We start from the raw sequence: 22,091 nt of genomic DNA on the forward strand, positions 1-22,091 counted from the left end.
GCAGTCGTATTAAATTTTGATGAAATCGATAGTCTGGCCTGTGAAAAAGTGAGAGAGAGAGAGGGAGAGATATGTAGAGATGGTCGAGAATGCCTGACCTACGCGCGCTCGATCCCAGCACGCGTCGTGTTCAAGCTCGTTCTCTCTCCCTCTCTCTCTCCCTCTCTCTTTTTCTCCCCCTAACAACGTTCCAAATAATCTGCAGCGCGAAATGGACGTGCCTCGATATTGGTCTCCCGGGTGTGCTTCGATTCTACCGGACACCCGAAGCGAGTGTCAAAAAAAAAAAAGAGCGAGAGAGAGAAAGAAGAAAAAAAAAACAAAAAGAAAAAATAAATGGGAGAAAAATAAAAAAAAAAGAAGAAAGAAGAGAAGACTAGTAAGGAAAGGGGTAGGGGGTTAGGAAATATATACAACAGTATATATGTATATATATATGTATGTACATATAATGTGGTGTATGCGGAAAACGATCACCCGACACCCCTTTGTAGCCCATCGAAAAACGAGTAGAGCGTCGAACGGGGGGTGGGGAACAAGGGTGGAAGGGTGGTAGCAGTGGTGATGGTGGTGGTGGTGTCGCGACGGTGTCGCGACGCTTTGCAACCCCCTATTACATGGTGGATGCTGTGTGTGTAGTTTCGATTCTTCCTTCCTTCGAATTTGGATTTTCCTACTTCTTCTTCTTCTTCTTTCGATGTACATTTTTTTTTTAATCGTTCAGATTTAAATAGTCTCAAACGTAAATTCCCCACCACCACCACCTTTTTCTTTTCCTTTTTTTTTTATGTTTCCAATAGGTTTTATTTTTTTTTACAAAGACACCCCGAAGTGTGCGTAACAACGCGTGAAAACGAACCGTGCCGTAACTTTTCGTCTATTTACGTACACGCATCCACCCACGTTTTCCTCCTCCCACTAACGTATATCTAAAATCTCTCTTTCTCTCTCTTACTCTTTTTTTTCTTTTTCTTGTTTTCTGTTTTTTTTTCCTTTTTACACCGTTCCTCCTTCTCTTTCTCTCAATCTTACTCGTGTCGTGTCAGAGGATGCTTCGCGCGCGCGGAATAACTCACATTCTTTTCGCTTGAGTAAGAAAACGTACGAATCTGCCAGTGATCGTGTCTCGTCCCTTTCTTGTAATCTTCATTCGAGACGTTCTATATTTCTTTCCTTTTTTTGGGGGTTTTTTTTTTTACACCCCTTCGATTATTTTATTTCAACGAATAATCGAATCGAACACGAAAATACGGTGATAATCATTTGTCTAATTTTAATGATCTTCAATTCTGAATATGTTTTTTGACGTATTTCTTCTCTCGCGTGTAATTTTATTCTCTCTCTTTCTCTCTTATTCTTTTTTTTATTTTTTTTATTTCTTTCTCAGTCTCCCTATTCCTTCTACGACGCGTCGCATTTCACGGAAGCGTTGATTATGAGAAAAACGGAGGGGGAAACGGTAATTAAAGAATATTTTTCGCGCGTTCGTAATTAGCCGGACCGTGATATTAAAGAAGAAGAAAAAGAAAAAGAAGAAGAAGAAGAATAAAATGAGAGGGGTAATTTTCGAGATAACGCGACGCACCCCAAGCGGAAAGGAAGTGCATTGTCGAGTAAGAAGGACGACGATTCTACTTTTATCTTACCGACTATGATAACGATCGAAAATCATCGTCAAAATTGTAATAGAGATAAATGTTCAAATATTTTTTTATCCCTAATTAAATCTATCTTTTTTTTTCACCTGTCCAATTTTCCTACGATGTAAATTTTCTATTATTATTATTATTATTATTATTATATCGAATAAAGAAAATAATCCTTTATAGTTACGTACAATTGTTCGTATACTTTGATTAATTAATCGTCATCAAACAACCCTTTTTCAACTTGACCCTTGAATCTGACCGTACGGTGGTACATTTTTCGACTCGATGAAAGTTGATAGAATAAACGAACAAATAAAAGTAAAATAAGAGGATGAAGAGCAAGAAGAAGTTGCAGAAGATAATGAAGTAAAGAAGAACAAGTCTTAAAAGAAGAAGAAGAAGAAGAAGATACTGGTCGACTGCAGAGAATAAACTTGACTGGTCAGCCTCTTTCCACTCTTCTTCCTTTTCGTCTTTAACTTCTTCAACTTCTTCTTCTTCTTCTTCTTCTTCTTTACGGGGTGACCGACCTCGAGTACCAACTGAACGAAGCGATCAACCAAGCAACCAAGCAACCAAGTACATTTCGAACCCCATGGTTTGAGATCAACAAAGTTTACGATCGATCCTCGAAAAGAAAGAAAGAAAAAAAAAACCTAAAGAGTAAAAGAAGAAGAGAAAAAAGGGTTGGGGGAGGAGGAGGGGGAGGAGAAGTAGAGTACTCAGAGTAGCAATGTTAGTGTGTGTACTAAATCTCAAAGGCGAGCTAATAAAAGCTCGTTACGTCGAGTTCGAATCGAGTTCGTGCACGCGATCGCGAAAAAAAGGCCACGACCATACTACGACTATTGACCTAAATGGGTTGTGTTGGTTGATGTGGGATAGGGAGAGAAAGGGGGAGGAGGAGGAGGAGGAGGAGAGACAGTAACAGTGCATAGAAAGAAAGAGAAAAGAAGAAGAAGATGAAGAAGAAGAAAAGGGTTAAAACAACAAGGCGAACGTACGTACGACGAGTGTCTGGCCACTGTCTGTCCGTCTGTCTATGTGTCTGTCCGTTCGTCTACTTCTTCACGTCTGGAGAATGAGAGGAAGGGAAAGGGGAAAGCCGAAGAGAGTAAGTAAGTAAAAGAGAGAAGTGTGTGTCAGAATGAGCGAGAAAGAAAGAGGATAATAAAAAAGAAAAAAAAAAAGAAATAAATAAAAAAAAGAAACGAAGAAAGAGACGAGTATAAACCAACGTCTGAGTCATTAGACACAATAAGCGAGAACTCTTGTGAAAGAGAGAGAGAGAGAGATAAGGGAATGAGAGTAAGCAAGTGAGATAGAAAGAGTAGCCGGTGGTGTACTCGAGCTTTGATTCACTCGTCGTCTCGAATCTCATTCCTCCTTCTTCAAGTTCGAGCCTTAGTCGAGACTTTTAGACACAATAACCGTTGTCTCGAGATTACAAGTGGATAAATGAGACATTAAATCGGCCCACAATCTTTCCCTTTAGAAAAAGAAAGATAAAGAATGTGAAAGAGAAAGAGAAAGATTCTTTCAAGACATACACACACATATATATATATATAACATTTATAATGATAATAATATTCGAAAGAATTCACATTTGTTCTGATAATGAAAATGAACAAAAAATTCGACAAATGAGAGAAGATTAAGATAGGTTGGTTCGTCGTACTAATTGTTAAGAAAAGATGATTTATATATGAAAAATAAATTAATGAACAAAAGTTGAGGGCAATGGTTAAACGATGATGAGTTAGAAAAAAAAATGTTGTATAAAATGTGTATTATTAAAAAATTGAGAAAAGAAAGGAAGAAAAAAATTGCAATAATTAGAAAGATAGATAGATAGAGATAAAAGAGAAAGAGTGTGGAGAGAGTGTGTGTGTGTGTGCGTGTGTAAAGTTGAAAAAGGATGACGTTAACGATCTAGAAAACTGACGGAAATTTACGCTCTGACGGATCATGCTTGTTTCTCGCGAACGACCTCACGTTTTCTACTACACTACTACTACTACTACTACTACTACTACTACTACTACTACTACTACTACTACTACGATGATGACGATGATAATAATAACTGTAATAATACTATCACTATGCTATCTGCTTAAAGAGCCGCTTTCCGAGAAGCGACAGGCTGAGTTTATCGCGCGATAATGCAAGGTGTAAAAGAAAGATAGAAGGAAAAGACACGACGACGGTGATGCTCGTTAGATGAAGAAGATGAAGATGAAGATGAAGATGAAAAAGGAGAGAAGAGAGAGAGTAGCCAGGTTTAAAACTTTTTTCTTTGACGTTAACGCTTACTATGTAAGATGGTTACTTTAATGATAGCTAGATGGATCGGCAGATAATGCGGAAGGATTTACATGGGAGAATGAGATACGCGAACTGGCAGCATTCTAAAGAAGACTACTATACATATAACCATACTATATAATTCAGGTTAAAACTGTTTACTTACTTACACGCTTTTACGATCTTGCTACTAGGAATGATCGTACATACGAAAAAAAAAAAAAAAAAGAAATCATCTCGTTCGCAATTTAATTGTATAAAATAAAAATAATAATAATAATAATAATAATAATAATAATAATAATAATAATATTAATAATAATAATAATACAAGAATGAAATAAGTTTATTAGAATAGAAATGAGATTTGTGTTAATGAAAATGATAAAGAAAAATAAAAAGAAATATAGTTACGAACATGTAGCAAGAGAGTAGTAAACGAGCGTAGATAAGAGCAATAATTTAGTAGTAGTAACGTTAATACCAGAGACTGGCCTAATTAAAAGCCGGAGTAACTCTAACGCATCCCGATGCCTAAGCTAGTCCCTCAAGCGTAAAATCTATCCGTGGAATCGCTGCTTGCACTTTCCCACGAATCGCACTACGCGTCATTAGCTCTCCTGGAAGCGGTTTCAGCGCGTTATCCGTGTGGCGGAAGTCGTGCGAGAAACTTCGAGTCCGTCATTTTGTTAGTGGTCGAAGAACATCCTGTTGGTTGGTTCTGCCTGGCTAGAAATACACATTACTACTACCACTACCATCACCATTATCATCAATGGTGACCAGTAATAAATTTCTAGTCCAGTTTTTAAGAGGAATCCCGCTTGAACGCGTACAATTCTAATCATTTTCTTCCTCACTATTGCAAATGATAATGATTTGTTATTTTTTTATTTTTATTCTTTCTTTTTTCAAAGTTGGTATCATATACGATTGAAAAAATACGAAATTTCTTTCTCTTACGTTCCACGTGTTTTTTTCTTTTGTTTTGTATTCTTTATCCCCTTTCACGTTGCAGCAGTTGTAGCAGCACACTATTTTCTATGGGTTTTCAATTAAATGTCCCTTTTTTCATTCACGATAAAATACCTGTCTGTAGTATCGCGTAATCGTCTAGACAATCGTCGACCCGTTTTATGGGTTGACGAGATACGATTGATGATACACCGCAAACGCTAGCAAAAACGATTAAAATTTCACGATAGAAAAGAAAAGATAAATCTCACGCACGATTTTTTAGGTATATATACTTTGAATTACTGTACGTACATAATTATTTTCTTTTATCGTAGTATTTAAATTATTAACAACGATGGGATCATTTTGATTAATTAATGGATTTCGTAGTACGAATTTGTTCCTTAACGCAACACCTGGGAAATCTTTTTTCCTACTACGTAGGACGTACTTTTTTTTAAAACAAAACAAAAAACTTTGACCTTTTTACAAATGTATAGAATTTTTCATCCCTCTTTTCTAAAAAACAAAAAAAACAAAAAAAAACTGCAACAACTTTTTTTTTGTTCTTCTGGGAACGCGTCAATTCGCGAGGGTTGAAAATAAAAGTATGACGTACTATAGTTGCAAGACATTTTCTCGAAAATAGCGTACCATAAAAACAAAAACAAAAATGAAAAATAAAAAGGGCACATATGTGTCCTTGTGTGTATAATATCATTTTATTCTATCCCCTTTTTATTTTTCTATTTCATGTAATACATTGCATACGTAATTTACGAATCGAGATAATCACGAGAGAGAAAGAGAGAGAGACTAGACGAAGAAAGAAAGTTGGAAGGACGAAAAGAGAACCCTTTTCGTCTGGGGGCCTCTAAAAAAGTCATTTGTCAGCATCGTGCTTCGAGAGCAGACACATTTGTCCCAAGGACTCTTCCTTCTCCTCTTCCTTCTCCTCTTCCTCCTCCTCCTCTTTCTCCTCCTCTCAACTTCTTCTCTTTAAAAATGAAGACCTAGGAACCATACCAGTTACCCACAAAAGGGTTTAGAAAATCTGCCATCTGCCCAAACCGTGTTAAAGTAGTAGATAAAGTGAAAAGAGTACAAGAGTATGAGAGAGAGAGAGAGAGTGAGAAAAAGCAAAGCAAAGAAAAGAAAAGCAGACACGATCGAAAACTATTTTAAGAATACTTTGGTAGGAGGTAAAACGCGAGGGTGGTGAGGTGGTGGAGAGGGGAAGAGAAAGACTCGTTTCTTGACTGGACGAGAACGACAGGTCGTCCTACGACGACGAAGAAGAAGACGACGACGACGACGACAACGACGACTATGTGGAGGACTACTACCAACTCGTATGCAAATTCCTCGTATGCAAGTCCTGTTTATCTCGAGCATAAGAGGAGGAACTCGTTCGTTCCTCGTATTCTGACCATCATCGCAAAACTTCGTCTCGTCTCGTTCGTCGACTTTTATCCAAGAATGGTTAGGACGAGGTCAAGAATTAACGGAGACAGTTTTCTTACTTACAAAACACATCTCATAGTCATCATGTTGGTATTTGTGTAGTAGTTGAAATGTTTGTAATTGTCCTCGTGACAAACGTGGGACTGGGTCGAGGTTCTTTTAAAAATCCTCTTCTTCTATCGAGGTTACTACATTACAACGATAAAATGGATAAAATCGAGAAAAATTTCTCTCTTGCATCGCGACCTTTAAACGTTATATTCTGTTTCCTTCACCTTGGACGAAGGTCAACGACGATTTCAAGGTAGGAAAGTTGCGACCCGTTTAAAAACGATTTCCTAGTTGTATCAACCCGTTTTACGATTCTTCTTCGATTCGGCATGGGTTTGTGTTTGTGATTATTGGGTTAGTATAGATAAGTATAAATAGATAATAATTAAAACATTAAATAATTAAATATATATACATATATATTTAAATTTATATTTAAATAAATATCAAATATATATATATATATATATATATATATATATATATATATATATATATATATATATATATATATATATATATATATATATATATATATATATATAATGTAATATAGTAAATTTTATTTTATATTAATTATAATATATTTATATTATACATTTAATTATTATATATATTTTATATAATCGTTGAGAAGAATGTAGAAGAAAAGAGGATTTTGTAGAAACTCGAATGACTATGGAATACAAATGTGAAAGAGAAGAGAATGGAGGAGAGGAGAGGAATAGGAGAAGATGAGCAGAACCGTTGAAACGTTTTAGAGAATCGGTGTCACACGATTCCTCGAAAGACTTCGCGGTTTCGAATTGTCGCAACATCGACACCATCACCACCGTCGATGATGTTCACGTCTAGACGATCGGCTTTCACCATACTGCCTTCAGGCGCCGTTAACTCACGCTGATATTGCCGCATTCGAACGAACGAACGAACGAACCAACGAATGAACGAACGAACACGTTCGATACGTCACTCATTTTACCATGTGAACAGATCGCTAAGGTTACATCTTTTTGTTCTTTTTATTTTTCAAATAATCGTTTCTCTTTTCCTCATATATATATATATATATATATATATATATATATATATATATATATATATATATATATATATATACACGTTACTGTGAAAAAATCGAAATTGGAGAATGTTAAAATTCATATAATCTCTGATCAACACTTACCATAATAAATTGATTAAAGATCAAATATCTGAATTTATTTGTATACATTAATATTCCTGACATAAACCAAACGATCAAGTTAATCTTAACATTATCCAATTTTTGTTATTTCACTTTAACCCTTTTCGCTACGGGTATGTTTTCCCTACTGTACGGGCTGTTAATACGTACATCATCGAATCTGCACTTTATTTTTTGAGTAATGTCGCGTGAAAGAAAAAGAAACCAAATAATATTTCAACCAGTTTTTATTAACCCGTTCGAAGAAACATGAGGGTTGCGATTTCGTTTGTTTCAAAGCCCAAACAATCCCCTTCTCCCCTGATTCATCTAGCAACGAAACACGAAGATAAAGAATGGGATACGAAAGGAAGAGTGGAGATTGGTTTAGGGGAAGGGCTAAAGGGAGAAGGGTAGTAGTTTGCGTCGAAAGGACAGACGGACCAAAGAGAGAAAGAGAAACACTCATAGAGAGAGAGAGAGAGAGAGAGAGAAAGAGAGCTGGAGGAGGCGATTAGAATTCCACTTTCGTGGTCGAAGGCTTAATTCATCGTCCGGATGCTCCGACAACGGGTTGGGATAGGGGGAGGGGGGTTGTAGAAGGATGAGGATGAGGAGGAGGAGGCGATCGATAAACATATCGAGTGAGAGGGGAAGGGGTGAGAGAGAGGGAGAGAGAGAGAGAGAGAGAGAGAGAAACGGACACGTGCAGGAAAGTCCAAAAAGTAGCGGAGCGGCAGGCGGAAGGACCGCAGACGCGGTCTGCGGTTCTGCTCCGGTCCCCACCCCATTTTCTCATACCCCTACGTCCTTTTCCCCCTTACTCACTCTCTCTCACTCTCTCTCTCTCTCTCTCTTTCTCTTTCAGCAGAGTCAAAGTAACGATCTCTAGCAGCAACAGCAGCAGACAAGGCTAACTGAGAGAGAGGGAGAGAGTGAGTTTACTGTGTGTTTTCTCATTCTATCTCTCTTTTTTCTTTTATTTTATATAATATATTTTGTCTTTCATACAACCTACAATTAGGCGAAGGAGTATTTTGGCAGGTAACGTGAAAAAATTTCGGATTAATTTCTCTGTTAAAACTTGGTGTAGCTACTGTTCAAAGAAAAAAGATTGAAACGTCACCAAACGCAGGATTACTAAGGATTTACTAGGTCTAGGACACCTAACGTTAGCTAAAACAGATAAACAAGATCCTATTATTTTCCATATTAAAAAATTTTTCTATTCCATTCCATATCCCATTATGTTTTCGTAGAAATTCGTGGACTAATCTTTTACCTAACATTCGATCGAAATTTTTGTCTAATTGTTTTTAAATATTATTTATTTATTTATTTATTTTTTTTTTTTACAATAATCAAACTAACGAGTCTTTTTTCGTAAGGGGTTGAATAGTTACATATCGTATTAAATGATAGAATAATGTAATATTGATTCATGATGTATAATTATCGATGTCACGTTGAATGTTACATGTAAGTATTTGAAAATGAATTACGGAATAAGGTGGGACATTAAATTGTCACGTAGGAAGGATCATCTGTCGTTGTAAAAGGAAAATAGGACTGTTGGTATCCCCAGTTCATCCCTCTTCCTCCACCTCCTCTCCCTCTACCCCTCTTCCCTACCCATTCCTACTTCTCTTACAAAAGCGTAGACTCACCTCGTGCATCTACGTGCATGGAATACGTTTTGTTTATATCCCTTGTGAATTAAACTTTCATGTCCACTTGCAACAACCAAACCGATGAAAATTATGCATCGTTGGTAGAATTGTGACGTACATTTTTACAACTGTAACTAAAATATTTGTCTTTTATTTTTGAGTACTTTGTCTGTGTCTGAAAATATTCCCCTCCCCCCCCCACACCCCTAATCTGACCGAGTTCCGGTGAACGAAGTAAACGAAAAGAATAAAAGAACAAACGAGTTTCCGTGAGAAGAAAAATTCTAGGGAATTTAGAGGCATTTTTTAGGATGCTTTTATCAAATATTGATAACTATACGTCTCTTTCAATGTTTATAGAGGGAGGAAAGGGGAGGTATAATATTTATCAGTATACGTACGTCGTTGCATTTAACGAGTTTAATTTATCTTACGTTTAATTGCATACTACAAAATGTATTTATATAAAATAAATAAAATAAATAAAGAAAATGATAACACAACATAGATATGTTCTCGTTTAAATGTTGTTCGAATAATCTCATATCGTATAAATAATATATAAATTGGTATTATAATTTATCGTATAGCGAGTTTACAATTTATATCGAATATTTTCATATATATATATATATATATATATATATATATATATATGCATATACGTATGCGTTATCCTAGAACGAGGTAACAAAAATGGATAATAGAAATATTAAAGTGATCGTGATAAGAGAAAAAGAGAAAGAGAAAGAGAGATAGAAAATGGGAATATATTTGAGAATATAAATATCTCTCTCGCCTACGTAAATTCCTATTTAATCGGTATCACTCGTCCGTGAAAGAAAAAAAGTATTAGTCTTTTTATTATACTAGATCGAGTAGTAGTAGTAGTAGTAGTAATAGTAGTAGTAGTAGGTAGTAGTGGTCGCCTTTTTCTCTCTCTGTTTTTTTTTTGTCCTCTTACGATCTGTCGTTTTGCGTTAGTTTAGATAAGAGAGTACGGAATGGTTCGACTTTATCGTCTACTCGTTTTATCGTTTCCGAATTCCGCGTGAAAACGCGTCGGAATAGGATAAAAAAACAGGGGGAAAAAATAGTTTTGAGTCAATTTCCAAGTGACTCTCGACGATATAAAAAGAAAATCAAAGTTAATTAAAATCAAAATCAAAAAGAGAAAATAGATGAAAGAGACAAAATATATAAATATAAATAAAAATATGTAGAAAAGTGTAGATTTTGTTCGTGCTTAATCGTTAATTTCCAAAAATATAAAAATTTGTAAAAAAAAGTAAGTTTTGAAATTTTGCCACAACGTTGCATTCGCATACAGCTAGGTTTTTACTTGCATTAATTTATTTATAAAATAATTAATTAATTGAAAAAAAGAAAAGAGAAAGGGATATTTTCATTACCCCGTCGATTAAAAAAATATAAAAGAAAAGAAAAAAGGTAGAGGAAGGAAAAAACGTGCGAATGATGGGTGATGCGTGTTTGTGAGTGGTATGGAGAATCTCGTGTTGGTGGTTTGCTAAAAAAGGGTGTAAAGAATATATCTATATCTATATCTATCTCTTTTTCCTCTTTTGTGTTGGGTCAGCCACGACCGAGAGAAAATCGAGAGGGAAATCTGGCTGTCATACTGTTAGTCGATATATCGTACAACGTAGTCCTACCCTATATTAGCCTATGAGATAGGGGGATGCTCGACACGCCCCGTTCACGAGCCCGTTATCAAATATTTCTCAAGGGCTAATGTCACCCCATTGTCCTTCTCATTCCCTCTCTCTCTCACTCTAGCATGGGCTTTACTGACACATGAAAATGAATTACCGTCATTTTGTATATTACGCGTTTTATGCGATTAAAATGTTTCATATAGAAAGAGAAATATATATATATATATGTTAAAGACGTTTAATATCCAAGAATGAGGAGGGTTGCTTGAGGATTAAGTCTGAAAATCGTACAGACGTAAAAACAAAATTAGCCTCTTTGGAATTGGATCACGAAGGTAAAGTTTTTTTTCCTATAAGGTGGGGAAAAGAAAAAGAAAGAGAACAAAAAAAAAAACACACACACACACACACTTGGAAAAAGAAGGGAGAAAGGGTGGGATAGAATTGGCCGGGAAGAAATAAATCGAAGGATGAGGGAAAAAGTTAAAAGAAGACAGAAAGATATCGTCCTAACGTTTCCGCTTTAAGTACGACCCAGACAGCGAGCTCCGAAAAAAGGAAAAGAAAAAGGAAAAAAAAAAGAAAAGGGAGACCCTTAGGAAGAAGACGTAGTGGTGGTGGTGGTGGTGGTGGTAGGTAACCCTTAACGTAGACACCCTCTGTTCTGAAGTCTGAAGGCCTCGAGGGGGCTGACGGGGGTTGAATTCGAACGGCACGTGGAGAAGGACGTCGCCAAAGAGAGTAAGAGAGAGAGGGTGAGTTGGTAAGGTCGAAGAGAAAGGTAACGCCTCGGGGGCAGTTTTATCTAAATCGAGAACTGGGAAAGAGAAAGAGAAAAAGAAAAAGAAAGAAAGAAAGAAAGAAAGAAAGAAAGAAAAGGAAAGAGGACACGTGGCCTCCCGAGAGCACCTTGATATCCTTACGAAAAATAATCTTAGGCACACGCTGAAAATCTTCCGAGAAAATCGCCAAAAGGATTCCAATCCTCTAAGGGATTCTTTATACAGATATATACAATATATATATAGAAAAAAAAGAAAGTATTTTCTCTTATTTCGAAAATTTCATTCTACGAAGAGAAACTTTTTTTAAAAGCAAAAAAAAAGCAAAAGAGAGTATAAGGTTTTTACTCGTACTTTCTTTTCTTTATTTTCGTTCGTTCGTTCGTTCGTTCGTTCGATCCTTTCTTCCTTCTTTCTTAAAAGAAATCCGTCTTCGTCCGTTATCGACCAAGGTTCGAGTTTCGACTTTGAACGAACCACCTCTTTTCGAGATATACGCGAACGTGGCTCTTTTCACGAGCCACCGACCGGATTAACGAGCAAAGAGCTTTCAAGGGTTCGCTGCTGCTGGTTCCTGCTGGATCGACGTTTCAATCCCTTCTCCCTGCTACCTATCCCTTTTTCCTTTCCTCTCTAACATCACCCAAGTCAGCCGAGGTTTCCGACCATCTTCCAGATTCTTCTTCATTTTTTTCTTCATCTTTTTCTATTCATTTTTCTATTCATTTGTATTCTATCACGTCGTTCAGATGACGTCATTGGAAAAGTTGATCTCACAGAGTATGCCACGTGTTACGATGTTTACGCAGTTTTAAAGAAACCAAAAAAAAAGAAAAAAAAACATCTAACACACGTGCCTTATTACAAATAAAGGTTTAATAATATTATTTATTATTCTTTTGCTAATTCTTGTATTAATTAAAAATCGTATCAAAATCTGAGACAAATGTAGAAGGTCTATAAACCATTCTCAGATTGTTACGAAACCTTTAGCAATTCTTGTTTTACTTGTTTTATTATTGAAAGTGTTCTCGTTGTTCAGATTAACGAGTTTTGAAACACTTCTCTCCAATGTATCGTTACTCTACAAAGAATCTATGAATATATGTGTGTCTGTATAAGTGTCCGGAAGAAAAAGAGAACCAATGACGTCATAGGGATATATACTCGTCTCTGTATGTAACGTAAATGTCTCGATAGCTTGAGTCCGTCGCCTTTTATGCTACGAACGGTTCGCCTTTATTGCTTTTTCCGGAAATATACACCGTCTAGACGATACAAACGCAATATGTAGACTATACTATATGCGCAACATAGAGAAAACAACACCTAGTTACGAAAACGCAACACTGTTTTTCTTTTATTTTTTATTTTTTTAAGAGGAAAAAACAACTTCAATAATCACTTTTGTTGTGTGTGTGTTTTGTTTGTTTTTTTTTGTATCTTACGTTAAGTAAACCAAGTAAATTGCAACTTTGATAATTTTGTAATTAAAGTGTGTGATATATTAAAAATAGTTTATAGTTTAATATTTGATTCGTAGACATTTTCCTTTTTATTTTTTTATTATTTTATATCTATATTATATTTCATTATTATTTCTTTTATTATATTATTAACACTAGATTTACGAATTGAGCCAATTTGACTCATTGAACATTTGATTATTTTATATATTTATAAAATTTAAATACTATTTTTTGAAAACTTATTGGTTTTTAGTTACGTAATGAAATATACGTAAATATTAGTTCAATTCCTTTACTCAATCCTTTATTCAAACAATGTTATTACGTCATTAAAAAATAATGAACAAAACATCCGTAAATCTAGTGTTAATTAATTTTATTATTATAATTCTATATATATATATATAAACCTCCTATATATTTTATTTTTTAAATCACAGAAGAGAATAACGTGAGATTATTTTTAGAAATCTTGCAACGTGCTCAAATCTTTTTCCTTTTTTTTCTTCTTCTATTTCTTTGATTCCTTGACTTTATTTTATTATATCTCTTATCGATTCCCACGGATCTTCTTATTCCCGTGTTGCTACTTTCTTTCTATTCTTCTTGCCACCCCTTAGCCCACCCCCATTTTCTTTAGACCGATCAAAGTTGTTCGTGAATTTGCCAACCCGTGAACTATACACACATATATACACCCACACTCACATTATTCTTTGCTATGATTGTAGTTGGACAGGATCCAAACATAATAAATTTCAAATCGGACCATTGCTTTTACCCTCGGATTCGTAAGAAACCTCGGAAAAGATACCTTCGGGACTTTCGATGTCAACAATTTCGTACTTGTTCGAAATATCGAAAGAAGGAAAATCAAAAAGCAAAGAGCTACGAAAGAAAAAGCGGCGGACGAGGGGGGGGAAGTAGAAAGTAACAAAAAAAAAAAGAAATAGAAAAAGAAAATAAATATCGTACGTTTTTGAGAATATCGTGGACAAAATTTATCGTGAAAAATTCGATGCTAAAAAGAGACCAACCACGTTAATAGAATTCGCATGATTTTGTGAATGGAATAGTGGGTTACGAAGAGAAATAAAAATATTATTGACAAATATGATAAAAGAAAGAGTATTATGATCAGTTGTTCGTAATTTGATTTCATCTACATCCCATACATAAAAAATGATATCAGATGATGATTCATGCTGTAAAACATAAAAATCAACAGATTTATTTTCCACTATAACTTTTGACAAGTACACTTGTTTCTATATTTCATATGAAATTCTAAGAACAATTAGTTTTTTTCAGATAATAGATAGATCCATATAAAAATTATATTTTATCATGCTATTGCAAAAAGTATTTAGTAATGTAAAGAATTAAAAAAAGGAAAAGTAAACAAATGGTGATAACGATTATCACAATGGAATATAATTTCTTACTACTATACTTTTCCACGTAGGATTTTTTTTTTTTTGTAATTTAATAATCTAACAAGTGTGTGTCTTACGTATTATAAGAAAGAAAATAAAAAAAAATGTCAATTAGTATTTCGTACGTAAACATTTTTCGAGTTGATATTATTAATGAAGTTTTCGTTAAAAAGTTGATTTGAAAATGTTATTGAACGACATAACTCGTGGCACGTAATTTTCTACTCTCTGCGATTAGGGGTGGAAAATATGTGGGGATGGTAGGTTGGGAAAAGGGGTTCTCGAGGGAAGAAAATCATTTCTAGTTCGTAGAGTATTATTTTACGGTTCAGGTGTATTAAGTTTTTACGTTGCATCGACGGTGACTATCAAGCATTCGCCCATTTATAGGTACGACCGACCTCGTCCGGTTATTATGATGAATTAATAAACCACGTGCAAAGAAGTAAGAGAAGAGAGAGAGAGAGAGAGAGAGAGAGAGAGAGAATCCCTCGTGAATAAATCCTGAATTATGGCAAATTTTAGAAGCCAAACCATTCTTCCATTACTCTCTCGTTAGTTTCCTTTCCTATTTTCTCTTACATTATATTCTCGTAACGATCGAATCCTTTCCATTTGATTTGTGATCGACAGAACACAAAGCAAAAAATAGAAAGAGACAGAAACTTTAATTAGTATAAGTTTTATTAAAAATTAAAATTAGTTTAGATGTGTTTTTGGATACATTTACGATATTATACACACAAGTATAGTGGTTTAATTATTTTTTATTATTTAATTTCTAAATTATTATAATTTAGATTACTTATATTATATTATACAAATATAGCAGTTTATTTATATTTATTATTATTTAATTTTTAAATTATTATTATTATTATTATTGTAATTAATTTTTTTAAATTAATAGTTCAATTTATTTTTATATTTTTATAGAAAATGTTTTTTATTTATTATATTTTTTTTTCTACAATTTGGAAACTCGTGAACTCCAGGGGGGTACTTTAGAAACATCGTAGATGGTTTAAACCGTACGCGTAGAACCACCACCACCACCACCACTACTAACGTCTATTTGCCATGGCGAAACAAGTTTGGAGGTTGGGCTTCCCTAATCTAATTTGCGAAGCAATCTACAATAACAATAGTTCGCGTACCACTGACGAGATGAAGAGGAATAGGAGTAGAAGTAGAAGTAGAAGAAGAAGAAGACGAAGAAGTGAAAGGGGTAGTGTGTTCATTGGTGATGGTAGTAGGTATAGGGACTTTACTGGATGAGGAAACCTCTTGACTTTGGCGTACCAACGTTCCTACTAACTTCCAAGTTTCCAACCTGACGAATAAGAGTGTGTGAGAGAGAGAGAGAAACAAACTAACTGAGACCACGTTTAGATCAACGTTTAGATTTTCCTACATCCCAAATACGAGATGTCTTATCGTATATTTCAAACGGAGAAACTCAGTGACAATAATTGTGCTCATAATTATGATAGTGGTCTAAGGTTAATCAAAATGAAAAGAAAAATATCAATTTATCAGTTATCTCATACCATATTATTTTAAATGAAATAAATATCAATATAATTTTTATCATATTGTCAAAAATGATCATGTTTACATATTATTATATAGAATATATAGTAGTATATAATATTTATAATATAATTGTTGAACAACATACACACACACACATAATAATAATAATAATAATAATAATAATAATTATTATTATTATTATTGTATTTCACTTGCATGTTTTTTCGTGATTCTTTGATGACAGGAAAAATAGAAAGACGAGACTACGTCTCGGTGAAAGGCTTGACAAACATATAGATAAATAGATAATTGTATACTTAATAGACAAAAAGAGAGAGAGATAGGTTGAAGTAAAAAAACAAATGAAAATAAAATAAAATGATGAGCGCGTGCCAATCGTGACCTCGTTTACCAGTCTATCTTATGTTGAAAGAATGAATGTAAAAAAAGAAAAGAAAAAACAACAAAAAATATATGCACTTGAAGATATTTGCAGTTGCACACCGTCATCTTATGTTAGTCAGCCTATGTGTACGCGAGAATATTAAATAAAGAAAAGAGAGAGAGAGAGAGAGAGAAGGAAATAAAAAGAAACGGAGATTAGATATCAGGAGAGAATTTTTTACAGACAACCTTCGAAGTTCTGCGAATAGCGTAATAATCTTGTCGAAGGTCAACGACGTCGTGTACCTCCAGTATTTAAACCACTCCAGACAGGAAAAATATTATTATTTATCTAGGGATACGTGATAGTAACAATGGCAAGGTTAATCACCGATCTATATATAGAGAGAGAAAATGAAATATAACGAATGAATGTTCTCTTTAATTATCAATAATAATAATTAAAAAAAAATGAAAGAAAAGAATGAAAAAAACAACAACTGATGATGATGCATCAAATGCATTCGATGACGAATCAAACGCGAACAAAGGAAAATTTAAATACAAAGAAGAAATAAAAAATAATTAAAAGACAAATAAATGAATATTATTTAAAAAAAAAAACTCACATGCGTTCCAGGATGAAATTGGTGATCCTGCAGCAAGGAATGTTGCTGATGCAACACCGACAAAGGATTTTCTTGATCTTCTTGACGATGCTGGCGATGTTGCAATGGTTGCAATGGTTGCAATGGTTGATGATGATGAAGGTGATGATGATGATGATGATGATAATGATGATGATGATGATGATGATGTAGATGTCGATGGTGATGTAAAATAGAGGAAGAATTCGATTCCGTTAATGGTTCCAATCGACGATGATGAAGATGATGCGATACTGTTGCCAATATTGCCAAAATCGTACCAACTGTCAAAACGAGCACCGCTGACACTACGTAACTGCTCGTACTCACTAAAAATTTAACAACAATGACAATAATTAATTTTACATAGAAAAACAATCCAAAATCTTGTTCACACATCTTCCTCTCATCTTGTTTTATTTTCAACTGCATCAATATCGATTACTAACACCAACTTCAAAGTTACGTGTTTAAATTTTGTGCAACGTTTCGCCAATAACATGATGAGTTTTGTTTTTAGCGTGTATTGTTGTTGTTCAACTTGATCGACTAACTACCAATTAAATATGCGATCGTTTTGGAAAATAAGAAAAAAATAAAATATCAAATAAAATGAATTCAATTGAAGGAACATCATACACACGTGTTGAATGTTCATACGTTGATGAATATTGCAGAAACCGAATTTATTCGGTTAGCCAATCGTATTTTTTTTTTTTTTTGTATTTTGTCATACAACCTTTCGAGAACCGATATGAAGTAACGCAAATTTATTTTGCAACGATGATAAATTTTGTCTTCTCTCAGCAATCTATTTAATCCAATTAATAATTTGTTTTCTTAGTTTAACTTCGAGAAGATTCTGTAACAATTTTTCCAACGTTTGGTCTGAATCGTTAGATTTCAATTCAGTTTGTTTTGTTTACAATTTCTTCTAGATAAACATTCTTAAACTATAAGTTCTTGTTCTTCATCTAAGTACACTTTCGATATGTTATCTGTTAAGGTTATCCATATTTTTCTTCTTTGATGTTTATTATTATTAAATATTTTTTTCACCTTGACATAGTTTGAGGTATTTATAATCTCTTTGTATCAATTTATCGGTTGGTAGTCATCTGGTATTTCAAAATTCTGTCGATCAGGTGTAGTTATTGAAGTTATGCATATAATATTTGATTTTTCATTCGCTGTTGGGTTTAACCGTAAACTCAAACCTTAATCTTTTCCATGTTAAAATGTTTGCAGAAAATGTTGTTTTATAATGAGTTTTCAATTGGTTTATATAACAAAACAAGATTTATATTTACAATATTTACAATGTTTACAACATTTAACGAATTAACAGATTCACTTAACTATTATAACGAAACAAGAAACAACATTTAAAGTCTTTAACTTACAATTAGGTAACAACTAACATTTACCTTCTAATAAATCAATCTTTCTTTGGGGAAGATTTTCCTCACATTAACCATCCATCTCACTCTTCCCTATCGTTATATACATATATATATATCTACTGATGTCGCTAGCTATGACACCTAGTGTTATATACAATATAAATACTAAATTAATTATACTAAATAAAAGTGCTTTAAAATCGATTTATATGTATTATAAAAATATTCAAAAAATACTTGATCGATCGTGATCGCAATTATTGAAAATTCATTTGTGAATCGCAATATTTTAAATCAAAATTTCCGAAATATTTCAATTATTTTTAGAGAATAATCCTTGTAGGTTGTAATCGTAAGACGTTTAAATGTTGACTGACTAAACACCCATCGTGAATGAACGACTTACAAAACAAATTACGCGTAGGCCAAAGTAATATCGACGATAAGCAATAAGCATAACATCTGACTTTATTGTTTATTTTTAAGTACGTCGCATACAACAAATAACCCACGAATGTAAATCGTTTTACTGTATATACAGGATGTTGGATTTTTCATAGCTTTATTATGTAAATCTTACCGATAGAAATACTTGAAATTTTCATAGTAGATAGAATCAACATTGTAATACGAACTTGATATTATTTGAAATCGTATTAGAATTGAACAACACCCTTGTACAATTGAACATTTTTGATTCTTCATTATCTTTTTCATCTTGAAAGATTAAACAACAAATTAATTGCTTCTGGATACATTTAATTTCTTTATTAATTTTTTTTTTTTTATTTTATTTTTTCTTTTCTCTGTCATACATCAAAAGTTAATCAAAAACGATATGAAATTCGACCAGATAAATGTGTGCCTAAAAAAAAAAAAAGTCAACCAGAGAGATAGAGAAAAATATACAAATAAAGAATAATAAAAAAAAAGAAGGTAAAAAAAAGAGAGGTGGGTTTGGTTGATTGGGACTAACACGAGGAACCTTTCAACCTGTTAGCTGTCATAAATAAGGTAGCTCATTAACTCGCTTCTGTTGCTTCTGCTTCTGCTTCTGCTTCTGCAGGTAGCATAGCATCAAATTCAGGAAGCTTTAATATATGAAACATCCGAGGCCTCGAGTTTTAACAGTTTACAGTTTTAGCATTATACTTTCACCTTCCAAGTTAATTTTTTACATGATACACACACACACACAAATATATATATATATATATATATATATATATATATATATATGTAGATGAAAAAAAAAAAAACATATTTCGAATGAGTTCATTTCGGTGTCTCGGACAATGAGTCACCACAATAAATAAACAAAAGTAAAAAAATAAAATTTTAGAGGCACGAAGCTAAAAAAAGGATGAGAGTTAAGGGAAGTAAATAGCCATGGGATGAGAAGACTGAACAATTTTTATTTTTTTATCGTTGAACAAGAAATAAAAGTCAAATTTGGAATTTAGCCGTTGAGAGAGAAAGAGAGAGAATTTGTTTGGACTAATGGGACATTATTCGTCGAGGTGAGTTTGTCGAGAATGATGCCAGCAAGCATGTGTGTGTGTGTGTGTGTATGTATGTGTGTACGAGGACGATTCTCTGTGATCGCGATTGGTTGGGACAGGATGAGACACGACTATAAAACCTTATCAACGTTCATCATCGCCAGTTCAACGGTTTGAACGTGGCTCGTCACCCACCGCTCGTTAAACGTCCTCTATCTATCTTTTTATCTCTCTCTCTCTCTCTCTCTCTCTTTGAAACACACACTTGAACGTAGTAAGCATCACGCAGAGACAGTTTCGTCGTCCTCTCTCCCCTTTCGAAAGGCTTGAAATAAAAAAATAAAAAAAATAAAAAGGGAAAATGAAACCACTCTTCTAACGAAGAAAAAAAAAAGAACGGCTTTTATGTATACACACGTGTGTATGTGTATATGCATGTGGGGTGGGAATGAGAGGTAGAAGGAAGAGGGAGAGAAAACGATCGAGTAAATGAAAGAAAATTTCTCGTGGTTAGTGAAAAATATTCGTCGTTTCTTCTTAAAGCAAAGATGGTTGTGGTGATGGTGGTGGTGGTGGTGGTGGTGGTAATGTTATCGAAGTATTCGTTATTAGAATTATTAGCGACCACGCCCCGAAGTAAGACGTGTTTGAACTGCCAAAGTGCAAAAGAACCTCCACAGACATACATACATACATACACACACACACACAGATATTTATAGGGTCTTTTCCCTACGTACTTTACTTTGCGAGTCAGTTCGAAAACGAATAGAAGGTAAAGAAGAAGGTGAAAGATACAAAACTGAGAGATGAAGGTTCAAAAAGTCGAAGTAGAAATAGTAGAAGTAGAAGAAGAAATATAAAGAAGAGGAAGGGAAAGAAAGAAAAGGAAGGAAGGAAGGAAGGAAGGAAGGTTTGCTTTTGGTCAGCTTTTGTGCAAGAAGGAACAGCCGGCTGGCGTCTAAGTCCGCAAACATTTTGCGTGTCAATATTTGACGGACCGTTTAGGATGTCTGCTGCCATAAGTCCTCGTCGTGTCCACGTCGTTGACGTTGACGTTGTCGTCGTTGTCGTTGTCGTTGTCGTTGTCGTCTACGTTGAACGTATAAAAGAAAAAAAAGAGTAAAGGGCAGTAGACTTCCCGCACCTTTTTTGTAGATATATTTCGATTAGCTTTCCCTCCCAAACCACCCAACCCTTCCTCCTCATTTTTCTTACGATCGAATCTTCTTTACTTTCTTCTATCCTCTTTCCTAGCCAACCACTTAAATTTCTTTTTCATTTTTTTTTTTCTGTGTAGTCAAATCTCATTTATTTCTTTTAAATTCTTCCTTTTTTTTTTTTACGTTTAATCTCGAAACAAAAATTGTCTTTATTTTCACAAAAGACAAAGGAAATTACTTTATGAACAAATTCAATACTTGTTAGAATAATTAAAGAGAACATGTAAGAAACGTAAGAATGAACGAACACACGGCAGGTGCATTGAATAATATTCGCGAAAGGATCTTCTTCTTTCGTGGACTTCTTTTCTCCCAGTATCCACCACCTCCTCCTCCTCCTCCTCCTCCTTTTTCTGAGGTCATAACCGAGACTGGTGGCTTCCAACGAACGAATCTTCTTCTCCTCCTCTTCCTCCTCCTCCTATTGCACACGCACGTGCACTCACATGTACTGGGGCCGACAGTGCGAGTGGACTCTTGCAGGACAACGATGATGATGACGATGATGACGATGACGATGACGATGACGATGACGATGACGATGACGATGACGATGAAGATGACGACGATGACGATGAAACGAAGAAGAAGAGTGAGAGAAAATAAAAGAACGAGAAAGAGAGAGAGATAGAAAGTTAGGGAGAAAGAATACGAAAGATGGAGAATAAAAAAGAGAGGGAAAGGAGAGTATAAAAGAAAGAGAGAAAGAGAGAAAGAGAAAGAGAGAGAGAGAGAGGAGTTACGAT

The 22,091-nt window shown here is 34.3% G+C and overlaps 1 protein-coding gene across 6 annotated transcripts in view; it reads right to left on the minus strand.

Moving 5' to 3' along the window:
• Positions 1-22,091, minus strand: part of LOC107065710 (uncharacterized) — a 73,575-nt gene that overhangs the window by 24,759 nt on the left and 26,725 nt on the right. For all 6 annotated transcript variants that reach the window (XM_089172700.1, XM_089172705.1, XM_089172702.1 and 3 more), the window contains one exon: positions 17,200-17,546. In XM_089172700.1, the coding sequence (XP_089028826.1) occupies positions 17,200-17,546 (347 nt within the window). The remainder of the gene's footprint in view (positions 1-17,199; positions 17,547-22,091) is intronic.

This window comes from Polistes dominula, unplaced genomic scaffold (genome assembly GCF_049000335.1).
Source record: "Polistes dominula isolate Pdom_NZ unplaced genomic scaffold, Pdom_raw_medaka contig_23, whole genome shotgun sequence".
NCBI classification, from domain to species: domain Eukaryota; kingdom Metazoa; phylum Arthropoda; class Insecta; order Hymenoptera; family Vespidae; genus Polistes; species Polistes dominula.